Source organism: Apium graveolens, chromosome 7, assembly GCF_009905375.1.
Source record: "Apium graveolens cultivar Ventura chromosome 7, ASM990537v1, whole genome shotgun sequence".
Taxonomy (NCBI): domain Eukaryota; kingdom Viridiplantae; phylum Streptophyta; class Magnoliopsida; order Apiales; family Apiaceae; genus Apium; species Apium graveolens.
Window position 1 is genome coordinate 91,947,450 of NC_133653.1, and position 23,568 is coordinate 91,971,017.

At 37.6% G+C, this 23,568-nt stretch overlaps 2 protein-coding genes and 1 non-coding gene across 3 annotated transcripts; 1 reads left to right on the top strand and 2 right to left on the bottom strand.

The window, feature by feature from the left end:
* Positions 1-2,228: 2,228 nt before the first annotated feature.
* LOC141675313 (uncharacterized) lies at positions 2,229-4,187 on the bottom strand. Its single transcript, XM_074482031.1, has 2 exons — positions 2,926-4,187; positions 2,229-2,843 (listed from the first exon to the last, which is right to left on the bottom strand). Exons 1-2 carry the CDS (start codon positions 3,415-3,417, stop codon positions 2,295-2,297), a joined length of 1,041 nt encoding a protein of 346 aa, XP_074338132.1. The 5' UTR covers positions 3,418-4,187; the 3' UTR covers positions 2,229-2,294.
* A 15,784-nt stretch (positions 4,188-19,971) lies between these two features.
* On the top strand, positions 19,972-20,571 carry LOC141673866 (uncharacterized). The gene has a single exon (XM_074480594.1). It carries the CDS (start codon positions 19,972-19,974, stop codon positions 20,569-20,571), a length of 600 nt encoding a protein of 199 aa, XP_074336695.1.
* A 2,122-nt stretch (positions 20,572-22,693) lies between these two features.
* Positions 22,694-22,800, bottom strand: LOC141676056 (small nucleolar RNA R71). Its single transcript, XR_012556666.1, has one exon. It is a non-coding gene; the product is annotated as a small nucleolar RNA R71 (small nucleolar RNA).
* Between the last annotated feature and the right edge of the window lie 768 nt (positions 22,801-23,568).

The following is a 23,568-nucleotide window of genomic DNA, read 5'->3' on the forward strand; positions in this document are numbered from 1 at the left end:
GCGTCCTTACTTTCAAGCTCACCAAATCGAAGTGCTAACAAATCAGCCACTGAGAAATATCATTCACAGTCCCAAGGCAAGTGGGAGACTAATTAAGTGGGCAATAGAGTTGGGAGAGTTCGATCTCAAGTATAAGCCACGTATGGCCATAAAAGCTCAGGCACTAGCTGACTTCGTGGTGGAATGTACCATACCCAACCAAGAAGTCGGGGGGCAGGAAGATACCACACCTCAAGACAAGGGAGTCGACAATGGGGACAAGGAGAAAGAATATTGGGTTCTCTATTTTGATGGAGCATCAAAAACAAATTCCAGTGGAGCAGGGTTGGTTTTGCAAAGCCCTGATGGATTCTTAATTGAGTATGCCATGAAGCTAGACTTCCCAACCACAAACAATGAGGCAGAGTATGAAGCCCTGATTGCTGGCCTTGGTCTAGCTGGGACACTTAGAGTCAAAAACTTAAAGGTCCGTGGAGACTCGAAGTTGATCATATCCCAGGTAAAGGGAGAATTTGAAGCAAGGGATGATACGATGGCAAAGTATGTTCGCCTAGTAAGGGCTGTGATGACCCAATTTAATGAATGCCATGTTGAACACATTCCAAGGGAAGAAAATGCTAAAGCAGATGCGCTATCAAAGTTTGCTTCATCTGAGATTGAAGAAAGTTCAGGAAGTGTGTACTTCCGTGTTTTGAAGACACGAAGTATAGATGTTAAACTTGTGGCTCCCGTAGGCTTGGGGACGTCATGGATTGATCCCATCAAGGCTCACATTCAGACCGGTTGGTTGCCAAGCGATACAATTGAGGCACGGAAGTTAACTGTTCGAGCACTAAGGTACTCTTTGATAGATGGGATTCTATATAAAAGATCTTTCGTGGTTCCTTACTTGAGGTGTCTCAGGCCCGATGAGGCACGATTGGCTCTTGAGGAAGTGCATGAAGGCATTTGTGGGCAACACTTGGGGGGCAGGGCCTTGGCTCATAAGATAACTCGTTTAGGCTTCTATTGGCCAGAAATGATGGCTGATGCCAAAGAATATGTAAAGAAGTGTGATCGTTGTCAGAAGCATGCACCAGTCGCCAGACAACCCCCCGAGATGCTGACCTCTATCAACTCACCTATTCCCTTTGCTATGTGGGGGATGGATATTCTAGGGCCTTTTCCTATGGCCACAGCACAAAGGAAGTTTCTGATTGTAGCCATTGATTATTTCACCAAGTGGATCGAAGCCAAACCTTTGGCCAAAATCACAACTAAGCAGGTTGCACAATTCCTGTGGGAAAACATTATGTGCCGATATGGAATTCCCCGTATCCTCGTCACTGACAATGGAACGCAATTCAACAATGAGGAATTCAAGAAGTATTGTGAAGAAAATGAAATTGAGTTACGATTCACCTCTGTGGCTCACCCGCAAGCCAATGGGCAAGCGGAAGTAGCAAATCGGATAATCCTGGATGGACTAAAGAAGAGGATCGAAAAGTCGAGAAATAATTGGGTAGATGAGATACTTCCCATATTATGGGCTTATAGGACTACCTGTAGAGTCACGACAGATGCAACTCCTTTCATGTTGGCATATGGGGCGGAAGCGGTAGTTCCCGTGGAGATATCACATTCTTCTCCAAGGATTCAGGCTTTTGATGAAAAAGAAAATGAGGAAGGGCAGAAGTTAGCCCTGGATTTAATTGATGAAGTACGAGATAAAGCACACGCAAAGATAGTAGAATATCAGAAAAAGGCTTCATTCTACTACAACCTAAGGGTTAAAGAGAGGTTTTTCAAACAAGGTGACTTAGTCTTGAGAAAAATAGAGGCTTCTGGTGTCGGACAGAAAGGAAAGCTTGCCCCAAATTGGGAAGGGCCGTATAGAGTCAAGAGCGTTCAGGGTAGAGGAACCTACAAGCTGGAGACTATGGATGGTTTTGAAGTCCCGAGAACCTGGCACGCACAAAACCTGAAGGTTTACTACGTGTAAGATGGTCGAAGTACGATTCTCACTCGTCAGGATGGCGAGTAGGTTGAAAAGCACCTTGAAGCTTTGCTTGCTTAGGATTTATATGTTTTAGTTTTATTACGAAATTTATTAAGACTTGTGTAAGGGACGAATCCCAGACAATTTTATGAAATTCATAAGTTCTTCAAAGCATGATTGTGGCCTAACAAATAAAAATCAAATGCATGGATGCAAAGCATAAAAGGTGATAAATGAGATAGATCTGATAGATGTTACAAAAGTTTGATAAATAAAGTCTCGAAAATAAAAAAAGCCACGCAGGGCTGAAAAAGCTCTAAGGAGCTGAGGTGCCCTCGGCGTCCATATCATCGTCTTCTCCGCTCTCGCTAGATGTCTCCGTCGTCTCGGAGGAGGAAGAGCTGTCATCCTCAGCGGGTCTGGAAGAGGACTCGGGAGGAGGAAGAAGTGGATCCTGAGGAACATGATCCGAGACGACTACTCGGGTACGAAACCTCTGTAGCAAGGCCTCATCGTCAGGGCAGATGTAGTCCGCCGGGTTAATATCAGGACAAGCCTCGTTCACGGTCCCAAGGGCCGTGTCCCAACCAGTCCTAAAAAACTCGGGAAAGACTGAATCATCCCTAATCCTCATGGATTGGGCAAACTCCTCCGAGTCCAGATAATTGTCTATAGCTTTATCCTTCTCCGCCCGAAGTACCACCAGCTCGGCGTTAGACTCTCCGAGTTCTTCCTCCTTGCGCTTGAGCTTCTTCTCCAGGGTAGCATACTTCTTCTGCTGCCTCCTGAGGGCGTTATCGGCCTTATCAGAAGCCCGCTTCCATGATTCGGCTTGCCTCACAGCGCCTTGAAAGTAGGCGTTAGACTGAAACAAAACAATTAACAAAGTGTAAGGCAAGAAAGTGCTACAAGAACGAGAAATAAGTTTAAAAAAAGAGAAGGCATACCGAAGCCAGAGATTGGGCTCCCATGAGCTTAATCCTCTCAAGGTCAGGAGTGGCCACTACATCAGTAAAGTCCTTTGGAGTCACGCTATGGTAGGACCAATCCCAAGCATGCTTCGTGGAACCAACCACGGTATCCCCTCGGCGGAATCCCCAGAGAGGCTGAAAGGCGCCTGTAGCAGCAGCAGCAGGGGCAGCAGCAGTGATAGGAGCATTATGGCCCTCAGCTCCTTCAGTTGAAGCCTCCCCCATAGGCTCCTTGTGCTTTCTCAAGAAGATAGGCTCTGTCGCCTTTCCTCTGGTGTCTAGGCCTGCTAACCGAGCTTTCTTCATCCTAGCTGTTTCCTCGACCAAGGGGACATTGTCCTCGTTAATCTCCTTAGCAGCTGAAACAAAGCAAAAGACAAAATAAGTGATGTTAATAATGCGTGAAAGAAAGAAAAATTGAGAAGGGAAGAGAAATACCCTGTTGAGAAACAGAGGATAGTCCCACATGAATCAGGGAAAACTCTTCTAAAAGAGTCCAGCTGGTGGTGGTGCCATCATCCTGAGTGAGCCCATTATAAATGATAGTTTCTTCAGGAGTTAAGTGAATGGATTTGAGGCTACCATCACTGACCTTCCCGAAGGAGGATCGAAAGAGCGTGCCCCAATCGCCATTCTCCCAACGTAACCCGACGAAACTATTCCTCCAATTTGGATTATTATCCGGAATAGAGGCGCTGTTAAAAATATGTTTGCTTTTGGGCCTTTGTTTGACATAAACCCAGCCACAAATATTGGAAGAACTATTGTAACATTGAAAGACTTTCCTAAAAACGGCTACAGAAAGAGGAAAGCCCTCCCTAAGACAACAAACCATAAAACATAGAATATTCCTCCAGGCGTTTGGAGGAAGCTGACACGGGTTAATTTGTAAGTCAGCCAAAAGATGAGGGATAAAAGGATGGAAAGGGAACCTAAGCCCAGCATTAAGGGCGTCGGTGTAGATGAAGAGAGTATCAGGCCTCCAGTGACAAGTACGGTCACCACCAGAGACTGGAACTAGTCTAAAGGGAGGAGGGACGTTATAACGAGCATTTAGTTTATTGAAATCTATGTTATGCCAAGTATTACAGTGATTAAAAGAGTCGAGATGTGCAGTGGAGGGATATTCATCCCCCCTAGAATTAATCATATCAATTAAAGACATATATGAAGAGCGGATCTCGATATCCTTACCTCGTTTTGAAGCCGAGGCAATTTTGGCCGCCCTCTCAGAATTCTTGTCAGCCATTAGAAAGCTAGAAAAAGCCTGAAGGAGAGGTTGGAAAACTAAAGGAGGGATTTGAGAAAGGAAAGGCTAGGGATGAGGAGAAGCTGTAGAATGAAATGAGAGGTGAAATGAGAGGTGTGAAGAAATAAAACTCTCACCCCACCTTTATATAGCCAAGGAAGAAGGATAATGGGCCTTAAAAAAGCCCATTTGGGCCCAAAAACTTAGAAGGTTCTGGAATAACCCGGGAAGTTCTAGCAAAAATCAGAGGAAAATTAAAGTTTTTGAAGAATCTGGAAGAATCCAGAAAAACCCTAGAAGGATTTGGAATTAGAAAATGAAAGCCCATCTCAGAAAAGGGCCTAATTCTAGAAAAAATCAAGCCATGTTTGAGGCCCAAATAATGTTTAAAAAAAAAAAAAAAAAAGTGGGAAGGGAGCCCAGTTAAAGCAATGGGCCAATTGCAAAAAACTAGTTGGACCAAGGAAAGTGGGCCAAGGTTTTTCTATTGTAGCCCAGGAAAAAGGGTAGGCCAAATTAGAGAATAGGCCCAGTTAAAATAGGCCCAAATCTTAGCCCAGAATTGAGAATCCAAGGATATACAAAAAATATATATGTATTCTTGAACCTTTCGAAGAGAAAACACAGCAAAATCCTGGTCAAAATGTTCCTGCTCGAAAATCCTTCGACCAGGGTTTAGAAGGAAGGTTAATTCGGTCAGAAAATAAGAATCTTGACCGAAAGGGAAGTAATCCTATTCGAAAAATTTAACTGGTTCAACCAGAATATTTCCTGACCCTGTCGACCAGGAACCAAGGTAAAATCCTGGTCGAATAGTACCTGCCCGAAATAGCTTCGACCAAGGCAAGAGATGGTGGTTAATTCGGTCAAAAAATGGGGATCTTGACCGAAAATCTTAACCGAAAATTCCTGGTCGAAAAATCCTATTCGAAATAAAAAAAAAAAAAAAAAAAAAAAAAAAAAAAAAATAATATATATAGGAAAAAATCCTGGCCGAAATTCGACCAGGAATCTTGCTCGAACCCAACCTGCTCGAAATTCAATCGACCAAGGCATACTGAAGGCTAATTCGACCAGGATCCTGGTCGAATGGATTCCTGGTCGAAAATTTTATATAAAAAAAAAAAAAAAAAAAAAAGAAAAAAAAGGAAGAAAAGTCCTGGAAAATCCAGAAAAATTAGGATAAATCCCAGAAATTAAGGGAAAAATCCAGAAAAAATAAGGAAATTCCTTAAATAATTTCTGAAAAATATTAATATTTTCAGAAATAAGGAATAAATCCAGAAAAATTAGGATAAATCCCAGAAATTAAGGGAAAAATCCAGAAAAATTAGGATAAATCCCAGAAATTAAGGGAAAAATCCAGAAAAATTGGGATAAAACCCAGAAATTAAGGGAAAAATCCAGAAAATTAGGAAAAAACCCAGAAATTAAGGGAAAAATCCAGAAAATTAGGAAAAATCCCAGAAAATTAGGGAAAATTCCAGAAAATTGGGATAAAACCCAGAAATTAAGGGAAAAATCCAGAAAATTAGGAAAAATCCCAGAAAATTAGGGAAAATTCCAGAAAATTAGGAAAAATCCCAGAAAATTAGGGAAAATTCCAGAAAATTAGGGAAAAATTCCTGGAAATTAAGATAATTTCTGAATAAAAGGAAGATTCGTTGTAAATGTGTAGGTCGCTCCACACTTTACGCAAAAACGAAACCCTGTAAGGGAACGAATAGATTTAACTTCTGCGAAACCTAATCAATGTTTCCCAAAAGTTGGGGGGCAAATGATAGGGATAAATAAGTCCTGATTTTATAATTAATGGGCTGCTAGGCCCAATAATAATAAGATGTATAATATTCAGACCAGAAAGGTTAAGTCTGACGGACCGGATTAGGCCTGGTGGAATAAAAAAGGCCCAAAAAGCCCTAATTATTAATTAATTTCGTAATTAATTAATAAGGGAGAAATCAGATGTTGAAAAGAGTCCCGACGAGGATATAAATCCTTAGAGATTAGCCTCAAGGGGACCTGAAAGGATAAGGAATCAACTTCCTACTTCCTAGGACTCCTAAGTCTATCCTAATTCAGAGGCTTATCCACCAAGCCTCCTATACCAAGTCCAATTCAAGGACTCCCGCATCTATATAAGGGGCCTCACCCCACAAATCAGAACTACGTTTTTTGACTTGATCCTTGGCAATCAGCAAGGTACGTAGGCATCTTGTTAAGGCAGATTGAGTCACGAAACACAAGAGCAGTCAAATCGAGCCTTGGAGCTCACGTTCCTTAGTATTAAATACAGCAATAATATATAGTAGTTTTAATCCATAACAGTACTGAAACTATATTACAAAATAGTAAAACTAAAATAAAAACTTATAATTTTTACAGAAACAAAGACAATATATCAGAATTTATTATTTTTATTCCAAAAATAGATTTCTATTGAATTTTAGCAAATAAAATTCATAGAAAAATATTTTTAGAGGAAATAAAATATTCTGAGGTATTTTAAATTAACAAGTAGGGAAAATAAAAATAGATAAGATAATATATATTACATAGAAATAAGCAAGAAATATGATAAAATGATAAAATAAATTTGCAAATGAATTTTTCATTTATGAAAAATTCATTTGTAAATTCATTCAAGAACAGATCCCAGATATTAACTAAATTAATCACTAAAACTATTCAACATGCCCAATTTACCAACTAATCCGGTAAATGTGGATTCGTCAAGTGGTTTAGTGAAAATATCTGCTATTTGTTCTTCTGTTGGAACAAAAAATAGTTCAACAGTATCATTCATGACGTGCTCTCTAATAAAATGATACCTGATGTCAATGTGCTTTGTCCTCGAGTGCTGCACAGGGTTGTTGGTGATGGCTATTGCACTTGTGTTGTCACATAAAATAGGAATCTTGTTCAATACAGAGCCATAGTCTCGTAGTTGATTCCTAATCCACAAGATCTGAGCACAGCAGCTTCCAGCAGCAATATATTCAGCCTCCGCCGTTGAGTTGGAAACTGTTTGCTGTTTCTTGCTGTACCATGAGACTAGCCTGCTTCCTAGGAATTGACAACTTCCTGAGGTGCTTTTCCTATCAACAACACTTCCTGCATAATCTGAATCTGTATATCCGACAAGGTTAAAACCAGATTCTTTAGGGTACCAAATACCTAGATTTGGTGTTCCCTTAAGATATCTTAAGATTCGTTTAACAGCAACGAGATGAATATCTCTAGGATCCGCTTGGAACCTTGCACATAAACATGTAGCATACATAATATCTGGTCTACTTGCAGTAAGATAGAGTAACGAGCCAATCATACCTCTGTAGCTTGTGACATCTACCTTAATGGAGTTTTCACATGGTCCAAGCTTGACAGCTGTAGTTGATGGAGTCCTTGCTGATGCAGAATCCTCTAGATTGTACTTTTTGAGGAGTTCCTTGAGATACTTGGATTGACAAATAAATGTTCCATCTAACCTTTGATTTACTTGTAATCCAAGAAAGAACTTCAGCTCTCCCATCATGCTCATTTCAAACTTGCTGTGCATTAACTTAGCAAATCTCGTACAGAGATTATCATTAGTAGACCCAAATATTATATCATCCACATAGACTTGGACTAATATAGTATCATTCTTATGTTTTTTAGAAAAGAGAGTTTTGTCTATGACACCTCTAATAAAGCTATTTTCAATAAGAAATTCAGAGAGAGTGTCATACCATTTTCTTGGAGACTGTTTTAGCCCATAGATAGCCTTGAAAAGAAAGAAGACAAAATCCAAATGATCTGGATCTTCAAAACCAGGAGGTCGCTCTACATATACCTCTTCATCCAGCTTTCCATTCAGAAAGGCGCTCTTGACATCCATTTGATAAACTTTAAAGTTTGAAAATGCTGCGAATGCCAGAAATATTCTGATGGCCTCAAGTCTAGCCACTGGAGCATAGGTTTCATCATAATCAATGCCTTCAGCTTGAGAATACCTTTTAGCTACCAGTCTTGCCTTGTTTCTTGTAACCACACCATCTTCATCTAGTTTATTCCTGAATACCCACCTAGTACCAACAGCTTTCTTGTGTATAGGCCTAGGTACCAGTTTCCAGACTTGTTGACTTTCAAACTGATTGAGTTCATCTTGCATAGCAATCACCCAATCTAGATCAGTCAGTGCTTCTTCAATTTTCTTAGGTTCCATCTCAGAAAGAAATCCTGAGAACAGACACTCATTTTGAGTAGCACGTCTAGTTCTGACTCCAACATCTGGATCACCAATAATCAACTCAAAAGGGTGAGCTTTATTCCAGACTGTCTGTCTTGGAAGATGTGATCTTGATGATTCGCCTTGAAATTCATTGTGATGTTGTGTCCTACTAGATGATCCTTCAGCATCTCCCCCTGAGTTGTTGCCATGTTGACTTGAAGATTCTCCGTCAGTAGCAGTGGTATCTCCATTGTTGCCAAAGTTTCCATCACTATTACCTTGAGTATCATCAGGATTAACAGGTTCTTCACCAGCAACAACCTCAGGTTCTTGACCATGTTCTGATTCTGAATCTGACGTATCATCAAACTTCAGTTTCTCAGAAGGATCTTCAGTTTGGATACTAGGGAGTTTAGTGTCATCAAATGTAACATTGACACTTTTAGTTACTTTGTGTTGATCAATGATATACACTCTATATGATCTTCTTCCATATCCAACAAAAATACCCTCATATGCCTTTGCCTCGAACTTACCACGACGATCATCTCCATCCTTGAGCACGAAGCATCTGGCACCAAATACATGAAAGTATTTGATAGAAGGTTTCTGTTCATTCAAAATCTCATAAGGAGTTTTCATGAAGTCTTTGTTGATTAGAGTTCGATTCTGAGTATAACATGCAGTATTGACAGCTTCAGCCCAAAAGTACATTGGAAGACCTGATTCATTTAACATCATTCTTGCAGCTTCAATCAATGTATGATTCTTCCTTTCTACCACTCCATTTTGCTGAGGGGTTCTAGGAGCTGAAAATTGTCTGGTAATCCCTTTGTCTGTACAGAATCCATTGAGAAGTGTATTTTTGAATTCTGTCCCATTATCTGACCTTATTGCTCTAACAGGGACGTTAGAATCTAACTCAATCATCTTGATATGATCAATCATAACTTGTGGTGTTTCATCCTTAGAGTGAAGAAATAAAACCCACGTATACTTGGAATAGTCATCAACTATCACAAGACAGTAACACTTCTTTGACATAGAAAGGATATTAACTGGACCAAATAAATCCATGTGCAATAATTGCAGAACACCAGTTATGGAAGATGTGTCAGTGCCTTTGTGACTTGCTTTCTTTGACTTTCCTTTCTGGCAAGCCTCACATAGTCCTTCTGGAGAGAATTCCAGCTGAGACAAACCTCTTACCAATTCTCTTTTGACAAGAGAATTCATTGTTTTGAAATTGAGATGGGAAAGTCTCTTGTGCCATAGCCAACTCTCATCTGACGATGCCTTTGCATAGAAACAATTGACTTCAAGATTGCTTCCAGAGTTCATGTCAGCTACGAACAGATTTCCTTTCCGGATTCCCATTAAGGAGGGTTTTTCACTTTTCTTGTGCAGAATCTGACACTTCAGCTTGTCGAATAAAACATTGTAGCCGTTGTCACAGAACTGACTAATGCTAAGCAGATTGTGTTCAAGTCCTTGCACAATATATACATTTTTAATGATAACATTTCCAGCTTGCAAACAGCCATATCCCTCCGTTAAACCTTTGCTGTTATCTCCAAAGGTAACCACTGGGCCAGCTTTCTCAACCACATTTGATAGCAGGGCTCTATCTCCGGTCATATGTCTTGACGATCCGCTGTCAAGAATCCACACTACCGGTTGTACCTGTTTAATGCCCTGCAATACAAATGGATTAGAACTTCTTCGGAACCCAAGCTTGGCTGGGTCCGGCATACTTGTAAAATTGGCCTTTATCAGGCAAAACAACATTCTTAATTTCACTATTCTCAACATTCTCAATGACTGAACATTTGACCTTTAAAACAGCCTTATCAAATTTCTGTTTAGGCTTAGGTACAAAAGTCTCCTTTCTAGCTTTAGGAGGACTAGCAGTCTTAGACCTATCATGCTTTCTATTATTCACATGCTGACGAGGAGTAGTCTTATCATTAGAAACATGCTTACCATTAAAATAAGCAAACAACAGATTAAAAGCACAAGACATACAATCAGGAACACTACATGCTTTATGAGAAGGATTAACAATAGGCAACTTATGCATGGTAGACATGGCATTTGTGTTATCCAACTCATGTGTGTCTGAGTTAGTCTCAGTTGCTTTCACAACCTTGACTGGAACTTTTGACACACTTGACTTGGAGACAGCTTTCCCATTAGCATTATCTTCAGCACGGATTTCTTCTTGAATAATAAAAGAGGTCTCATCAAATGGTTCAGCAATTGATTCTTTATAGAGGGGTTCATCAACACCCTTAAGCACATGTGGTACTTCCCTGCCTTTAGCACATACATGAGGAGGGGAGTTTATGCCTAATTTTCCAATAGCAGCATTGTAATCATAACCTATTCCATGTGTTTGATTAACAGCTTGCTTATTGTAAAACTCTTTGGACTTCGAACAAGAATTAAAGTAAGCTTTAACCTTAGCCTCAAGACCGGTGATCTTGTCTTTGAGAATAGTTTCGAGTTGTCTATAACAGTCAACTCTATTCTCTAGAAAAGATACTTGTTCTTTTAGTTTATCTTGATTAATGTGCACAAGTCTTAATTCATTGACCTCTTTCTCAAGGTCTTTGATTTGTTGATTTAACAATTCATTATCACGACGAGCACAATCTAAGTTACCTCTTAGATGATAAACCATTTCAGCATCAGAAAGTTTTACCTCTTTTCTTGACGATGAGGTGCTTGCATTACTAGCCATGAGAGCAAGATTCCCAACTTCTTCATCTTCACTGTCAGTATCATCCCAGCTTCTTCCCTTTGCCAGGTACGCCCTTTCAGATTTACTCTTCTGATTAGAATCGTAAGAGTTCTTCCTAGCTTGTTTTGGCTTCCTGCATTCTGTGGCAAAGTGTCCCAACTCATTACAGTTGAAGCATCGAATGGTGCTTCGATCAACCATCCCTGTTTTATACCCACCACTGCTGGTGTTAGAGGATGAAGATCCACCTTTCTGGAATCTGTTGTAGTTGGACTTGTACTTGAACTTGGGATTCCTTTTGAATCTGACATTTGAGAATCTCTTGACAATCAGGGCCATTGACTCATCCTCCAATTGCTCCAGTTCTTCCAAGGAATAATAATCATCTCCTGATTGATTTGTAGTAGGAGAATCAAATTCTGCTACTATCACATTATCTTCAACCTTGGAAGACTGTACCATTCTTTCTGACTGTTGAGATTGTTGTTGATATTGTGGTTGTTGTTGTTGTTCATCAGCTACTAGAGCAGTAGACGTGCTGACCACTCTTCCTTTCCCGTAAACTTCCTTCTGCTGAATCTGCTCCAACTCATAAGTCTTTAACACACCATAGAGCCTTTCCAAAGAAATCTCACTCAGATCTCTTGCTTCTCTTATGGCAGTGATTCTATGTTCGAGATGAGTTGGCAGTGTTAAAAGGAACTTTTTGTTGACCTCCCTGATGGAATAGTATTTACCATTAATGTTCAGGTTGTTGATCAATGCATTGTACCTCTCAAACACTTCAGTGATTCCTTCTCCTGGATTTGATTTGAAATATTCATATTCAGAGGTTAGGATTTCTAGTTTGTTCTCCCTAACTTCCTCTGTGCCTTCATTAATAATCTCAATAGTTTCCCAGATATGTTTGGAATCTTTACAATTCATCACATGTCTATTCATCAGAGGATTAAGGGAATCTACTAAGATTAATTGAAGGCTAGCATCCAGGGAAGCTTCTTCTATTTCAGCAGGAGAGAAGTCCTCAGGATCCTTCACATAAGTTCTCGCTTTGGTGATCACCACATCATTTTCTATTACCTCTGGTTCCATAACCATAGGAATTTTTGGACCCTTCTTCAACACTTGCAAATATTTGGGATTAGCAACCTGTAAAAACAGTAGCATCTTCTTCTTCCACATAACATAATTTTCTTTATCGAAAAGTGGAATTTTAACGGTTCCAACTTTTTGTGTAGTCATTATGAATTTTTTGAGTGAATAAAAAATTCAAGAAGTGAAAGAAACACAAAAGTCTAGGATCTAGATTTGTACGTTAATTAGAAGGCTCTGATACCAATTGTTAGGTCCCAATTTGTTTGTAGAAGGGGGGGTTGAATGCAAACAATACCGTTTAGTCGAATAAAATGCGGAATAAAATTGTGAAACAAAATTCAAGTTAAATAAAACTTTTATTAAACTTGAAAGGTGTTACAACTACGGTATCGGTTACAAGGGATTAATCTCAAATCAATTATTACAAATCTAGAATAAATTCGACATGAACTTTTTCTATTTTTGTAATTAAAAGATCAAATGCTAAATGCGATTTGAGATTAAGTTCTAGGGATTTTAATCCGCTAGATTGATACACAAGAACAAGAGAGTGATTTCTAGTTGATTGGATTTAACTTTACAAGCTAGAAATTGTAATCTTGAATTAGCAGATAAGATGAAATATTTGGCTGCTTGTTCTCTTTTTGTTCTTGGCTTATGTTTGATTGCTCTCTGTATGTGTGTAAGTTAATTGGATGCTTCTGCTGCTTTTTAATCAACACAGCCGAGATTAATGAACTGGTATGACAATCCTTTGTCCAATAATACTTTCGGTGTGACAATTTTTAGAGCTAGCAAGACAATTAAAATGAACTAGCAAGACTTTCGGTATGACTATTGATTGTCATACCGATTGTTATATTAGTTCAAATGAAATTGTTTTACTGAATTAATAAGTGATTTTAATCTAAATAATAATTCTATCAAGACAATCAACTGAATTAGCATGACTTTCGGTATGACTATCAATTGTCATACCGATTGTCATACTAGTACAATCAGTTGTCTTTTTAGAATTAAAACAGATTTTAACCAATTAAAATTCTGTAAATCCTTAATATTAATTCTAAATTAATTAATCAATTTAATTCAATTAATCAATAAATTAATCCTTGCAGATATAATTTATTTTCTTAATTAAATTATATGACTTAATTAATTAATAGAGAATTAATACTAACCCTAAGCAGCATCCATTCTTCTGACAATCTTCTGAAAGTCACTGAGACTTATGAATCAATTCCGCCGATTCAATGCTGACACTCGATGTACTGTCTGGTTCATGAGTGACTAACTTTCTTGACGTTTCTTTATGTCATGACTTTGATGTTCTGATTGAATCCTTGTAATAAATGATACCTTGACGAGATCTCTGTCATTTGATTAAATCCACGATCTTGATTTATATCACTGAGGCATGATCAAATTCTTGAACTTCTTCCAGTGAATCTTCAAGTCTGCAGATGAACAATGTTTCTTTATTCTTTGACAGATGTTACTTTGTGAGATCTCTCTGATGATAGATCCACTATTTACTTATTACATTCTTATTTGAGTTGAGTTAAATACTCGAATAAACGAGTAGGCTATGACATATGCCTTTCAGTGTTTCATTATATAATCTGAACTATGATATGCGATACAATGTTAAGATTATAAGTGTTTTATTATGAGTCATGTGATAGCATTGTGTATGGTTATGGTCTTAATACCCTTTAGTTAATGGGTTTTTTTATGGTTTTAGTTTGTAAATATGACTTGCATGTCGTTTATTCTTTGTAATTCGTTTATCTCGAATGTAACTCGAGTTATTCTTATAATTATATTAGAATATTTTTTTATTATTCTATGTAATTATTAATGGAGACTTGTAAGGAAGAAGGTGGTCCAAAAGAGAAGGAGCAACTATGGAAGAAAGAAGAATAAAGACTTGTAATTGTATTTATATTATTCACCATAGATTGAACTTGATCCTTTCATTAGCTTGAAAAGGATCACATAGGATAAAGGCAATAACCAAGCACAGTTACATACCGCACTTTACATATTGATGTATGAATGTATGTGTAGAATAGTTAATGATGCATGCTTTAATTAGATAAATAATGCATGAATGTATATATTAGATACGTCACCCATGCCATACCCGCTAAACAAGATAAAATCTGTAACGACTCAAGATTTTAAAGTTTACAAATGATTATGAGATTCTCATTTTTATGAAACACGAAATAAAATACGAATCTTCTTTATTTCTTATATGGGGCCATTTTGTCAAAAAATGGATTCATTGAACTTGTAAGGTTGTGGGTTTTAAGCGAGACCGATGTGACTCCCTCACTACCTGGAAATCAAACCATTGACTAGTATTGATTTAAAGTATTTTATTCAAGGAAAAATTGGGAATCTCTTAACTAGTATTCAAGGAAGAAGACGAAGAAGGCTGTTATTGCTGCTTCTGGTTCATGTATTTATGTTATAGAAGTCAATTTGTTTACTTCTACATCTTAGGTATTAGATACTGGATGTGGTTCTCATATTTGTATAAATGTGCAGGAACTACATGGAAGTAGGACATTGGCGAAGGGAGAAGTTAACCTACGAGTTGGCAATGGGGCAAAGGTTGTTGTTTTAGCTATAGGGACTTATCGTTTATCATTGCCCATTGGGCTTGTTTTAGAACTAGATAACTATTTTTACGTTCCTGTGATTTGCATAGATATTATTTCGGTTTCTTGTTTGGACAAGAAAGGTTTTTCGTTTTTGATTCAGAATAATAGTTGTTTTTTCATTAAATAATGTTATCAATATGATTGCATGTTCGTTTAATGGTTTATATGTTCTTGATTTAGATACTCCTCTCTATAATATAAATAATGATAATAAATATATTAAGATGAAAGACTCGAATCAAACATACCTTTGGCATTGTCGTTTAGGTCACATAAATGAGAAACGCATTTCCAAATTACATCAAGATGGTTACTTGGACATGTTTGATTTTGAATTATACGAAAAATGCAAATCTTTTCTCATTGGCAAAATGGCTAAAGCTCCTTTTACCGGACAAGGTGAAAGGGCCACCGAACAATTAGGACTTATATAGAGTGATGTATGTGGTCCAATGTGTACGATGGCAAGAGGTGGCTTTTACTACTTTATTACACTTATTGAAGATTTCAGAAGATATAGATATGTGTATCTTTTCAAGAATAAATCCGATTCTTTTGAAAAGTTCAAAGAATACAAGGACGAAGTGGAAAAGCAAATAGGGGAAAGTATAAAAGTTCTACGATCATATCGTGGAGGAGAATACTTAAGCCTCGAGTTTAAAGGTTTCTTGAAGGAGTGTGGTATCGTATCACAACTTACTCCTCCTGGGATGCCTCAATGGAATGGAGTTTCTGAGAGGAGAAATTGTACCTTGTTGGACATGGTGCGATTGATGATGAGTCTACCAGATCTTCCAATAAATTTCTGGGGTTATGCTCTAGAAACAACTACATATACACTAAATCGAGTTCCAACTAAATCGGTTCAAAAGACTCCATATGAGATATGGACTGAGAAACGTCACAACATGTCATTTATGAAAGTATGGGGATGTGAAGCATTTGTGAAACACTTGATGTCTGACAAGCTAGGACCAAAATCAGATAAATGTTATTTTGTGGGTTATCTTGAAGAAACTAAAGGGTATAGTTTCTATAATCCTACCGAGAACAAAGTGTTTGTTGCTCGAACCGCTGTATTTCTTGAAAGAGAGTTACTTTTCAAGAAAAATATTGGGAGAACTATAAATATCGATGAATATCGAGTTGTACAAAATAAAATTGAACAAGAGTTGGAAAGTGGACAGGATATACATCAAGATGTTCCTGCTCCGGAAACACAGGTTGTTTGTAGATCTAGTAGGGCTCATCAAGATCCAGAGAGATATTATGGATTCCTCTTGACTCAAGATGATGATGTAATGCTCATAGACAATGATGAGCCTCTTACCTACCAAGAAGCTATGAACAGTTCAGACTCTGAGAGATGGCTAGAGGCCATGAAATCTGAGATGGAATCCATATATCAAATTAAAGTATGGACTTTAGTTGATCCACCTAAAGAGGTAAAACCTATAGGGTGCAAGTGGGTTTCAAAAAGAAAACTAACATTGATGGTAAAGTACATACCTATAAGGCGCGGCTAGTGGCAAAAGGTTACAAACAAATTCATGGTTCTATGGTCAAGTCCATCAGGATTTTGCTAGCAAGAGCTGCTTACTACGACTATGAGATTTGGAAAATGGATGTCAAAACTACTTTCTTAAATGGAAGCCTTGAATATGATGTATACATGATACAAACTGAGGGTTTTATTGATCCCATGTTTGCTAAGATGGTCTATAAGTTGCTTTGATCTATTTAAGGATTGAAGCGAGCGTCAAGGAGATGAAATCATCGCTTTGATGAAACAATCAAAGAATTTGGCTTTATTCAAAATGAAGATGAACCATGTGTTTACAAGAAGGTTAGTGGGAGCCATGTGGCATTCTTAGTACTATATGTAGATGACAAATTATTAATAGGGAGTGATATACCTTCTCTAGAGGCTGTTAAGACTTGGTTGGGAAATAATTTCTCGATGAAGGACTTAGGAGATGCTACCTATATCTTAGGGACAATACCTATAGAGATAGATCAAGGAAATTAATCGGCCTAAGTCAGAGTACATACATTCACAAAGTATTGCATCATTTTGGGATGCAATAGGAAAAAAGAGGATATGTCCCAATGTCTCAGGGGACATTCATCATAAAAGATAACTACCCTAAATCATTAGATGATAAGGACCGTATGTGCAAAGTTTTATATGCTTCAGCAATTGGATCTATAATGTATGCGATGATATGTACTCATCCTAATATTTCATATGCCTTGAGCATGACGAGCAGATACCAGTATAATCCAGATGAGGGTTACTGGACAACTGTCAAGAATATTCTTAAGTACTTAAAGAGGACTAAAGATTCATTCTTGGTGTATGGAGGAGATGAGAAGCTGGTTATAAAAGGTTACACTGGTGCTAGCTTCCAGACAGATAGAGACGATTCAGTATCTCAGTCACGTTTTTTATTTTCCTTAATGGAGCTGCTGTACACTGGAAGAGTTCAAAGCATGAGACAATAGCTGATTCTACAATGGAATCTGAGTATATTACTGCTAGTGAAGCAGCCAAGGAGACTGTTTGGATACGGAAATTTATAATGGGACTTGATGTGGTTCCATCGATCACAGATCCAGTTGATCTTTACTGTGATAATAATGGAGTCATAGCACAGGCTAAAGAATAAAGTACCATTCCCGGGCAAAGCATATACTTAGGAGATATCACTTTCTTCGGGAGATTAACGAAAAAGGATATATACATATATGTAAAGTGCATACTAATGATAATATTACAGACCCACTGACTAAGGCTTTGTCACAGCAAAAGCACGAAGGTCATACTAGTTCTATGGGTATTAGATACGTGGGTGATTGGCTCTAGTGCAAGTGGGAGATTGTTAGTGTGTGAGCCTTAGAGCCAACACTATTATGTTTATGTTACGAGACATTTGAATTATTAATTATGATTCTATGGATTATTCTTTAGTAATTTATTATATCTTTATTTTCTGCGATAAAATGTTAGATTAATAAATGTCCTTGGAATATGATATGTAAATCTATATCTCTAAGTACGTGACTTAGAAATGAGATTATGAGAATAGTATTGATATTCCTCAAAGTCCCTAGTCAAGAATTATTGTTAAGGGATGATAATAAATACATTGAGACTAGTGTGTTTATTGACTAATGATCACATCTCCTTGATCATAGGTATGGTGATACTAAAGTCAAAACACAGGCACATGTATTAGATACATGGTGCTGGATTCACCAGTTGTGAGATACTACATGTTTATAGTGTCATAAGTTAATCTCACAATGATAACGATGTATTGGTCCTTAGACCTGAAGTCATTATATTTTTATACGAGAATTAATATACTTTGATACTATTAAAAGTTATCCTTGACCGGGTAATAATAAAAGTAGATATTGGGTATATTATGAATAGTATGAGAAATATGAATGATCTAGATGGGATTTAGCCCTCCTATATTAAAGGAGTGATATTATTGGCCTCTTGATTGAGTAAGACTATAAAATGCATGGCCATTCTTAAATACTGATTTTTTTAATAGTTTACTTATTGATCAAGGAAACAAGGATTAAACGTTAACAAAAAATGACATAATTCCTGCCTCGAGTTTGATCTATATTATAAGGCTAAGTGGATTATATTATATTGTACATTATTCATGAAAGGTTTAATTGAATTACCAATTATTATTATTACTTGGGTAGAAATGATATATTACTAGATGCCACTCATTGTTTATAATTTTATGATTAGAAAATAAAATTATTGTCAAGTAAGAATAACCTAAAGGGTCACACCCAAAAAACTTTTAAAATGGAGTGTTATTTAAATTATAAATTTAAATATTTTACTATTATTAATTTGAATTTAATTATTAAATTAATTAAGTGAGAGTTGATTAATTGTATATATATATATATATATATTAAAATTCAAATTTAATAGTTATATAAACCCGAAATCAGAATGGGTCATTTTTCAGAAGCCCATTAGGTTTAGGGTTAGGCCTTAATCCTCTCCCCCTATATATATACATTAAGATGTATATTTTTAGGGTTACTTGTCACATTATATTTTTGAGAAAAACCCATTAGCTCTACATTTTAGAGAGGCTAGAGAGAAAGAGAGAGAGAGAGAGAGAGAGAGAGAGAGAGAGAGAGAGGAAGAGGCAATCAAAATTGGCTAGTACCGGCTCCGGTGATCGTTGGACGATCGGACATTCGTGTGGATACCTTGGAGAGCAGATCTTCGCAAGGAGGGCTACTATGATTCATCAAGATCAGAACTTCCATTACAATCATATGGAAAGCTTTATTTAAGGTAAACATCTAATATATGAATTAAATGTCTTGTTTCGTATGGCTCTCGCATTTGGGGTTTCATTTTTCATATTTATTTTGATTTTTCCGCTGCGTTTATGCCATCAATCCCAACACAAAGGACTAGAGACGAGTTTTTTAAGGTGTCCCTGGCCAAATGACCTCCTGAAAGCATGTTGCATCTCCAGGATAGGGTCGGAAAATATATCAAGGTGGAGGAAAGTATAAAGAAGACAACTGTGAGTAATGAACCCGCTGGAAACAAGAAGCGAAAGACGGATCAGGAGTACGATTTCAAGGACAAGTATCCTCAAATTGAAAAAATTGACAAAGGCTCTAACTCATCTTTTAAGAAGAATCAACAACCAAGGTTCGATGAATATGCAAGATTGAATGCTCCAAGGAGCCAAATCCTGATGGAAATTGAGAAGGACAAAGAGTTCAAATGGCCGAAGCCAGTAAGGAGAGACCCCAAGAAAAGAGAAAGATCTGATACCACAGGTACCACAAAGATGTTGGTCATGATACTGATGATTGTAGGCAACTCAAGAATGAGATTGAATATTTGATCTGAATGGGAAAGTTCAGATATTTCACCAAGGGCGAGGTGGATGGAGGCTAAAAAAGATACAATGACCGAAGATATAACGATCTAAGGGGTAATGACAGAGATCGCAACCCATAACCCCGAGGTCCAGTAATCAATATGATCTCAGGAGGTCCGACAGTAGCTGGGACTACAAGGAACTCCCAAAAAGCTAATGCACGAGAGGTGATGAGAATAGTTGGAGAATCGTCTAAGCGTTCTAAGTCAGAGATGACGCTTGAATTTGGTGACCCAGACGAAGGTTTGAAACTTCCTCAGGATGATCCTTTGGTTATAACTCCAGCAATTAGAAATTATCATGTTATGAGGGTCCTAGTGGACAATGGAGCTTTCATGGATATTCTTTTCCATGACATTTTCATAAGGATGAGCTACAATGATTCTCAACTAACTCCATCTGACACACCCATCTACGGGTTTAACCATATGGAATACAAAGTTGAAGGAGAAATACAACTTCCCGTAACTATCGGGGAAGAGCCCAGGGAGGCCACACAGATATTGAACTTTCAGGTTGTTAAGGTATCCTCTACTTATAATTCCATCATGGGGAGAACATGGATCCATGCATTTAAGGTCGTGCCTTTAACCTACCACATGGTACTGAAGTTCCCAACTAGGAACGGTGTTGGAGAGGAGAAAGGAGATCATAAAATGGCCCACAGTTGCTATGTTGCACTTAGGCCCGATGGGACATGAGGCATGTCTTCCCCATAGAAGACATGGATGTCCATGAGAATGAAGAACTTCGAGGAAAGCTAGTAGAGGACTTGTTCTTGATTCCCCTAGATTCCTTAGACTGATAAGTGGATGTAATATCTACTTGGAACGCTTCATATCTTCTTAAGTTGGTGTTTTGGACTCAAATATTTGGTATTTTTTATGTGTTTTATTTTGAGTCATTGCAGGGCACTAGTCAGAGGTGGAAATGAGCTTTTAAATGATTATATGTTGATAAGAGATCAGGGAAGGAGTCGTGGAAGTTTATACGAAGGACGGAGAGTAAAAAGAAAAAAGCTGCAGAAATTCTACAAAAAGCAGGTGCGCCCGCGCCCCATTTGTCAGATACAGAGTGCGCCCGCGCCTGTTCAAGCGCGGCCGTGCCAGCCAAATTCTGCAGAATCCTGATTTGATTATAATTTGATTATAGCGAGAGTCCAGGTCAGCCAGGGATATATATATAAAGAAAAGAAGTCGTTTTTAAGAAAAAATAAAGCCAGGGAGAACATAGAGAAGACCTAAAGCACACAAGACGGCCAAGGAGAAGAAGATTTAGTTTTCACTTTTGTATTCTTTGATTTAGGCGATACTTTTGGATGCTTATTTTTTATTTGTTCTAAACCCTAGTACTTTTATATTATCTCGTAGTATTCTGAACTTATTTATTATCATGTTTTCATTGGAAACCATGGTGACGATGTGTTCGATCATGAACTAACCATTGTCATGGGGTTCTAGCAGATTTATTTATGGATTTCAATAGTTGATTGTTCTAAATCGTTATTGTGTGGTGATTTATGATTTCCTAGTATGGTTATACTTGTTCTTCTTAGATGAGTAGCTAACATCTAAGTCATTTGTTAACCTTTATTGAAGCAAAAATGGATATAGAGGTTTAGAACTTTCCATGCTAGCATAGGTTTATGCATGTTGTCATGCATGATTCGTAGTGTAATTTTAACCATCTTATGCTACCCTATGTAATCTCAATAGATAACTTGCTCATTAAACCGTTATGTTTTCAAATCTTATAGACATATGGGGTCTAAGCATAATTGGTGTCTGCTCAACTTATCTTATTTGTGGATCTTTAGTAGTAGGGTATACGTATATCAAAAGATAGTGTAAACTAATTTCGTGTTATCTGATTAGTTGTCATCACCATCACATGCTAAGATTAAAGGCATAAACTCTGAATGAAGTATTTAATGAAGTTAGAATTCCATATTCTATCTAATATACATAAATCGGTTTTATTCTCTTAGTTAATGCATGCTAGTATAATCACTTTAATTAGTTAATCAACTCAAAATTGATACTTGTCTTAGCAGTGAATAATAACAATATATTATTGCATAAGTGCATATTCTGTTTAAACCAGTCTCTATGGGAACGAACTTAACTTAATCTTTTACTACTTGTGATCGTGTACGCTTGCGGGGTTTTGTGCGAACAAGTTTTTGGCGCCGTTGCCGGGGACCGGTCAAATTTAGTTTATGTACTTGTCATCAGTGATCGTTAAAGTTTACTGACTCGGATTATTTTCTTACAAGATTTAATTTGTTCGCGTGTTTCAGGTACTCTAGAGAGCGTGTATGCGAATACGTTCTTAATCTAGGAAGGAAGCACTAGACGAAGTTGAAGAATGGAAAAAGAAGTTTTTGAAGAAGTTGAAAAAGTTGAAAAAGTTGAAGAAGAAGTTTTTATTGCAATGGGAGAACCAATAGCAGAAAAGAAAGTGTTGAAGGATTATTCTCAACCAAAAATTAATGACATTCAGTCTAGCATTGTCAGACCATCCATTGTAGCTAATATTTTTGAAATCAAGCCTGACACAATTCAAATGGTACAAAATTTAGTTTAGTTTTGGGGTTCTCCAACGAAAGATCCCAATATTCACATTAGGGATTTCATCGAGATCTGCGACACCTTCAAATTCAATAATGTTTCTGAAGATGCTGTGAAGCTGAGACTTTTCCCATTTTCTGTGAGGGATAAAGCTAAGATCTGGTTGCACTCTCTACCACCAGGTTTTATTGCGACGTGGGAGGATCTTGCTCAGAAATTTCACACTAAATTCTTCCCTATGGCAAAGACAACTGCAATCAGGAATGCTCTTACTCAATTTGCACAGCAATCAGGTGAATCTCTATTTGAAGCCTAAGAGCGCTACAAGGAGATGATTAGAAAGTGTCCTCATCATGGAATGCCTGACTAGATGGTGATAAATTGTTTTTATAATGGTTTGGGAACACAGTCAAGACCTATGCTTGAGGCAACATTAGGTGGAGCTTTATAGGCTAAGATCTATGAAGAAGCTTATGAGCTAATTGTAGTGATGGCCGCTAATGAATATTTGAATCCAATTCAGAGACTACCATAAGGCAAGGTAGCAGGAATTATGAAGGTGGATACAACTACGGTTATAGCTGCTCAGCTAAAGGCGTTAACTATGAAAGTGGATTCTCTGGCTAACTATGGTGTTCATTAGATAACTAGTTTTGTGAGCTTTGTGCAGGTTCGCATGCGACAGAGCAATGTGTTATATCTAGTGAATCAGCTTAGTTTGTGAGCAACTTTTAAAGGTCGCAGCAACCAATTCCTGCCACTTATCATCCTAACAACCGCAACCATCCTAACTTCAACTGGAGTAGTAATCAGGGTGGTATGCAATAGCCTTACCAGCAGTTTGGAAAAAAGACTTTTAATCCTCCTGGTTTTCAACAACAATTTGCACCAAGGAAACAATTTCAGCCACAGGGAATGTATCAACAATCTCATGGAGGTGCAGGTCCATCTTCGAATGAAAAATATGAATTGGAGGAGTTGGGGCTAATGTGCAAAAGCCAAGCGGTTTCAATCAATACTCTGGAGAATCAAATTGGGAAAATTGACAATGCTTTATTGAACTGACCACAAGGAACTCTTCCTAGTGATACAGAAGCTAATCCAGGCAAGAGGGAAGTCAAGGAACAT

What these genes read in the sequence shown, in the direction of transcription:
- LOC141675313 (XM_074482031.1), bottom strand. Translation starts at nt 3,417, where the DNA reads ATGTGGGACTATCCTCTGTTTCTCAACAGGGTATTTCTCTTCCCTTCT. An exon ending in GAGCCCAATCTCTGGCTTCG is followed by an intron (nt 2,844 to 2,925) that starts GTATGCCTTCTC and finishes GTTTTGTTTCAG; the next exon opens with TCTAACGCCTACTTTCAAGG.
- LOC141673866 (XM_074480594.1), top strand. Translation starts at nt 19,972, where the DNA reads ATGATCTCAGGAGGTCCGACAGTAGCTGGGACTACAAGGAACTCCCAA.